Source organism: Montipora foliosa, chromosome 9, assembly GCF_036669935.1.
Source record: "Montipora foliosa isolate CH-2021 chromosome 9, ASM3666993v2, whole genome shotgun sequence".
In the NCBI taxonomy this organism is placed as follows: domain Eukaryota; kingdom Metazoa; phylum Cnidaria; class Anthozoa; order Scleractinia; family Acroporidae; genus Montipora; species Montipora foliosa.
The window spans coordinates 38,438,506-38,444,888 of record NC_090877.1 but is presented as its reverse complement, the minus strand read 5'-3'; the positions used below and the strand labels follow the sequence as shown (position 1 = coordinate 38,444,888).

At 39.6% G+C, this 6,383-nt stretch overlaps 1 protein-coding gene across 1 annotated transcript in view; it reads right to left on the bottom strand.

The window, feature by feature from the left end:
• Window positions 1-5,982, bottom strand: part of LOC137969469 (gastric triacylglycerol lipase-like) — an 11,359-nt gene extending 5,377 nt beyond the window's left edge. Inside the window, exons 1-2 of the mRNA XM_068815718.1 lie at window positions 5,782-5,982; window positions 115-440 (exon numbers count right to left, since the gene is read on the bottom strand). Coding sequence (XP_068671819.1) covers window positions 115-440; window positions 5,782-5,946 — 491 coding nt within the window. The 5' untranslated portion in view covers window positions 5,947-5,982. The remainder of the gene's footprint in view (window positions 1-114; window positions 441-5,781) is intronic.
• Window positions 5,983-6,383: the final 401 nt, after the last annotated feature.

The following is a 6,383-nucleotide window of genomic DNA, read 5'->3' as shown; positions in this document are numbered from 1 at the left end:
TTGCAAAAATCAGTTGGTGGAATGCTCTACCGACTGAGATACGAAACCACTGATTTGGGAGCTTCTGCGGCGAGAGGACTGATGAATGAAATAACCGTATATAAACAAAATTACCTAAAATCCCAAAATTCATCCGAATGCACCGGGTACTTGATATGACGTAAGCCATAGGTATTTCCTCGAACATTGCCCAACCAAACATCGAACCCCGCATCGGCTAAAATAAAGGCAAAGCTCTGATTGGGTAGGTTTGCAACCCAGTTTGAGGATGCACAAAGAAGACCATGTTGCAGGAATACCACTGGTTTTGGACCGGAACGGAAGTCTTGTTTCACCTGCTTTCTTCCTGCTGGTATTCTCTGGATGTAAATGAGATAACCGTCTTCCGTTTGAACGGTATACTCCTCTGCTGGGTAACCATGATAACGAATTATTTGGGTCTGCAAGTAAAATAGTTTTTAAGTCAAATTTGTTATAATTCAGACGCGAGGTGCTGGTGTAGATGACTTGTTGCCTGGTACTGATATTTATTTTGGTTCGTCAGTTTCACTTTAATGCCCACGAAAAAAATGTCACCGGCTGTTTTCCATTTTTCGTGGCCTTTGGTGCTGTTTGAAACTTAAGACAAAGATAACCTTCACACAGTCATGAGCTCCTGAGTTAGTGCAGGAAAGTCATCAGATCTCAAGTACGAGGCCCTCCAAGGGGCCTTCTGATGTCGCTTTGTCGCTCATTTTCCAGCCCACGTGTCGCCTATTTGGCTAGAGACAAATGTCACCGTCGTTTTTTCGCTGCAATACAATTGTCGCTGTCGCTTTTTCGCTAGAATAGAAATGTTAGCTAAACGTGCTTAATTTTTGCGTCCTGTAATTTTGTTTAATTTAAAGAGTAAAATCTTCCTTCTTTTTACAGAAGATCGAGCACTACTGAGATCACCATTACTGAGAAAGCCCGAGATAGACTTTTGAAAGGTTTTGGTGATCTTAGCGACCTTAACGGGCTTAGCCACAGGAGCCTCGTTATGGCACCAAAATGTGTTTTTCTGGAAGGACGCGTCACTTCCGAGATTTGCTAACTACTATAATTAGTTTGTAGAACAGTTGCTGCTGCGACCTTTGGCGCTCACTCTCTTCTCGGTCTCTGAACCCACACGAAAATAAAATGGCTGACAGTTTGGAAGTTATTACTGTGGCAGAATTTGCTGACTGGTTACAGTCATTGCACATCACGCTTCCGGCATGCAACAGAGAAAACAGTTTATTCCTCAGCTTTTAAGGCCCGGCCGCCAGAATTGATCAGAAATTTTGTAAAATTCTGGGCTGTAAACCCTGGCTTACACAATTCGCAAGTAGTTTGGGCTGGGCTTATAACTTTGGGGGGGGGGGGGGGGGAAGAGGGGCTATAAGCGGAGCTACGGAAGTGTTCCGAGCTACGGAAGTGTTTATGCGGTTAAGCCCTCGGAATATTAATTATTAATTGATGTCATTGCTAGACTGTTTAAGGAGGCTTGAATAGTTTCTCCTTTTTTTAAAAAAAATAAACATATTCTGTCCTTAGATACAGTTAGGGTAATCATCTCAAAACGAAATTTGGCCAGGGTATTAAGAACCCATCATAGATTTCTCACATCACATTTTCCTCCAAAATAACGTTACCATGGCAACGATATAAGACATTTCTTTGAGCCTTAAAATCAAGATGTATTGTCTTTTTTTGAAAATACGGGAGGGTGAAATCTTCGCATTCAGCGTTCCCAGATAACGTTAGAAATAATCTCTAAAGTATTTAAAATTCAACAAAAGCTGTGGGTCAGTTTTTCAGAAAAATCAGTTTTTATGAAATATGTCTCAATTTTTTTTTTTTTTTTTTTTTTTTACCCACAGACGTATTAAATTAATCTAAGCAAACATACAAAAAATGAAAAAAATTCACCGTCCGGAAGCAGAAATATAAACGAGTAAAGTTGCAAAATCAGGAAAAATGAGGGGGTTACAAGATCAGCATTTACGCATGCGTCACCCGCTCATTCGAGTGCACGCGCGACTGGAGCTACACGCCAACACAAACGGATTTAAGTGACCATTAAACCGTTTGTGTACAATTTTCGTAGTTTTCGTGAACTGGAGATGCCTGCTTATATTCCATATATATAGCAATTAGAAGAAAGGTGAGCGGTATTTGTTTATTTCTTGTGACCCATTTTGAATCATGAGCTGACGCGAGCAGCTTTTAGAATTGCGTGTGTGGCTCCTAGGCTCGAAAGAGGCTCGAAAGGGTTTTTTTGAGCTGAGCGCGCCCGCGTAAGCCACACACGCAATTCTACAAGCTGCTCGCGTCAGTTCATGATTCAAAATGGTTCACCAGAAATAAACAAATACTAATATACATATAGAATATAAATAGGCATCTATTCACGAAAACTACGAAACAAGTACACACAAAATTTAATGGTCACTTAAATCCGTTTGTGTTGGCTTGTAGCTTCTCTCGCGCTTACACGCGAATGACCGAGTGACGCATGCGTAAATGCCGATCTTGCAACCCCCTCGCAACCCCCTCATTTTTCCTGATTTTGCATTTTTACTCGTTTGTATCTCTGCTTCCGGACGGTGAATTTTTTGCACTTTTTGCATGTTAGCTTAGATTAATTTAAACCGTTTGTCTTTCAAATTTAAAAAAAATTCTGTAGGTGAAAAAAAAAATTAGAGACACCTTTCAAAAAAACGTATTCTTCTGAAAAACTGACCTACAGATTTTGTTGAATTTTAAATATTTTAGAGATTATTTCTAACACTATCTCGTACCACTGAATGGGAAGATTTCACTGTCCCGTTTTTTTTTTTTTTTTAAGACAATATATCTTGATTTTAAGGCTCAAAGAAATGCCTTATATCGTTGCCATGGTAACGTTATTTTGGAGAAAAATATGATGTGAGGAATTTATGATGGATACTTAATGATTACCATAACTGTGTCTAAGGACAGAATATGTTTATTCGTTTGAAAAAAGGAGAAACTATTTCAAGCCACCTTAACTGCAAGAAAGACCGTCAAAACCCTCTCTGTAAGTATTAGTCAGTAATTACTGGTAAACAGTGTCAGACAACACTTACCTTTCCTTTCGATTCTTTCCTCTTGCAGCTCTTTTTGTACTTTTTTGGTTTTTTTGAGAATCATGTGAAAACGAGCTACGGAAGTGTTTATACGGTCATCGAAATACGTAAACTTCAAGCAACAATTAAGCCTTCGCATTATTAATTATTAATTGCTATCATTGCTGGACACTTTAAATGCAAGCGAAGGCCGTCAAAACCCTCTCTGTAATTATTGGTCAGTAATTACTGGTAAACAGTGTCAGACAACTTACCTTTCCTTTCTTTACCCTCGTGGCTCTTTTTGTCCTTCTTTTTGCTTTTTTTGAGAATGCTGTGACTGCTGTGAGATTTTTTTAATGTTTTCCCATTTCACGTACTCAACGTTAGCAAAAAGCGCCAGAAAAGCCGCACAGACGCGACAAAAGTCACCGAGTTACAGAGAATCATGACTGACGTGACTACGTGTCGACCTTTGTACCAAAAAAGGAAATTAGAGACAAAAGACGCTCACTGCATAACTTGAAGTGCGTCAAGTGTTGCACAAGAAATATACATGTAGCAACACCAACAGAAGAGAAGATTTAGAGTCATGCTGGCCTGGTCGGTCATGTCGCTGTCGAAATAACAAAGTGAAAAGATGTCGCTTTGTCGAAGTTACAAAATGTATTGTCGCTGTCGCAAATTGTCGCTTTTTTTTCCGTCACGCTCTGTCGGCTGACGGTGTTCGGGAACAAGATTGTCGCTACATTTTTTGCAATTTTGGAGCGATGTCGCTTGTCGCCAAGAACCCTTGGAAAGCCTCAAGTACGCAACCGCACCATTGAATTCTAGTTTTAATTTCACTAATTTTTATTACGTGACCGAGTCCCTCCGCTTTCATCAGTGTTGACTTGGCTTTCACTATGTAAGGGTCTGTCCGAGTCATCCATAAGGCCTGGTTTACACTATGACACAAGCATAGGCAAGGATCTCATGGATATACACACCAACCATCACTCTAAAAAAATGACCATTCTAAATCAGTTTCTAGACTGAACTAAATATTGCTATAGCAATAAGATAAGTTTGGCACTTAAACTTTATCTGTAAAATGAGAGTTTAACCTAGGGGACTTGTGGGGGGTATATCATGAGATCTTTCCCAAAATGACTGTGAAAATTGACCGACTTGAAACCTATCCCGTGTAAAGATAGAGAAGCTATTACCTCAGTGTGTGTTTGCGTGTCTAATGCTTTATTGTTGAAGTTGTTTTTGTTTATAAAGAAAGAAACAACAACCAATACCTAATAATTCAGGCCTTTGTTCAGCGAGGCAGGGTAAAAATGTTAGCATATATATTTGACCAAATTACGGGGCACCAAACGAGTAGTTTCGGGAAATATCTGTTTGGAAGGAAGGTGGGATTGATCTAAAGATCTAGACTTTTCGAATATCCGAACTCAGACTTTCGGAGACGCACTAAGAATTTGGACATTTTTTCTGAACATATTTAGATATTTCGGAAAAGTAATGAATAGTCTGGCGATTGCGTAGAAAAACATTGAAGAACGCTAGCATTTCACTGAGCTGAGTAAGGGTCAACTGTCTGTCACTAGAGGGCAATTTCGTATTTGTTCAGGACAAATCTGACTTGAAATCGGCCAGTGACCAAAAAATTGTCCGGAAAGCTACAGTCGCACTTGAGAACAAAATATGTGAACAAAACATCACACCATCCTGTCCATCCACAAACCGCGACACGAGGGATCTCTAAATGTTCTCGGCTGACGAAGATGTACGGCGCAAAAAGGTTTAAGATGATCCCGGCATTGAGCCGTCTTCGCTGAACTGAAAGGATTCTTGCAACGCGTCAGAACTCGTGGTAGAAGGAGATGGGCTGGGAGTTCCTCGATCGTTGAATATGTAAGGCTTAGGCATCGGATAGATCCATCCTGGTGGATATTGAGGAAATTGTTGCCCCATTTCATACGGAAAATATTGGTCGCCCCCGCCTGGATTCATGTTGTTGCGAAATGAGAACGTTATCAATTTTACCGCGAAGACTATCGCTTAGAGACTCTGCTACATATCACCTGTCAAATCATTTCCGAATCAAGACACCCTCGCTATTGTTTTCTAAGATTTGTTTCAGTTTGGCCTGCTCCAGAGATAGCTGTGATATTTGAAGATTTATAAATTCCATCATATTCGCCAGAGTTTGCTTGAGAATCATCATTTTAACTAAGCAAAAGCCCCCATTTTTTTTTTCAGGAAAAAAAATTACTTCGTAATGTAACGTTCTTGATCAGGTCCGTCACGATTGCTGGAACTTTCGGACGAGGCAAAAAAGCCGCCTAGTAACGTTTACGGACCTGAATTTCCCCAGAATATCCAAAATAGATACGTATTTTGCAGGGCAGCTACAAAACTTTTACAGCATTGCGGAATCCATCATACAGATTATAGGTAATTCCGAAAAATTTAACCTTGACATCCGATCGTTCGGTGCGTGTTTTGACACAATTAATACTCACTACCAGTAGTGCCGATGAAGGTCAACCCCCTAAACTCAGAAAAACGATTCTTTGCTCTCCTACTGGAATCTTCAATTTGAAGACTTTGGATTACCCAGTGAAATTTTCTCGATATAGATGAGGTTGAATAGTATAATGTTGTAGTTACAGGAATACGTACAATGCAAACTCACCACATTCATGTTTGTTTCGGGTAAATTGGCACCATCCTTAAGACGAAGTTTCGAAGCTAAGGTATCAGTTACCGGCATGAAGAATGCAGAAAACAGCACTACAATCGAAACAAGAAACATGTTTAACGTGATTCTATCAGTGAACAACTGGCTTCCTCGATACATTATTTGAGTGTTGCGTTACAACTCGTGACCATCTTGTGATGGGCGCTCCTTCGCAGCTCTCTCTTGTCTCCTCACGCAATGCTTCCTCCGAAGACCCAAAATCAATGAATTTTAAGTGCCACTTGAAAATGTTATAGTCGTTTCTTACTGAGAGTTTCAAGATCAGTAATCATTCCTCTCATAAAGAAAGGAAACTGGCCTTGAAGAAAATGTGTTTAAAAAAGAAAGATATAATGTGATACATCCTTTAGCTATAGACTTTTTCATCATTACAAAGCATTAATTAAGAGAAAATGATAATTTTCTCTTGACAGCATAATTTCTATTTTTACCGTGCTAGACCTTATATTGTTGTATCCCATTCAGTCAGTCCTGTAACACACTTTTATGCATGCACAATTTATTTATTTTAATCACTTTCACCACAACAGAGAAAC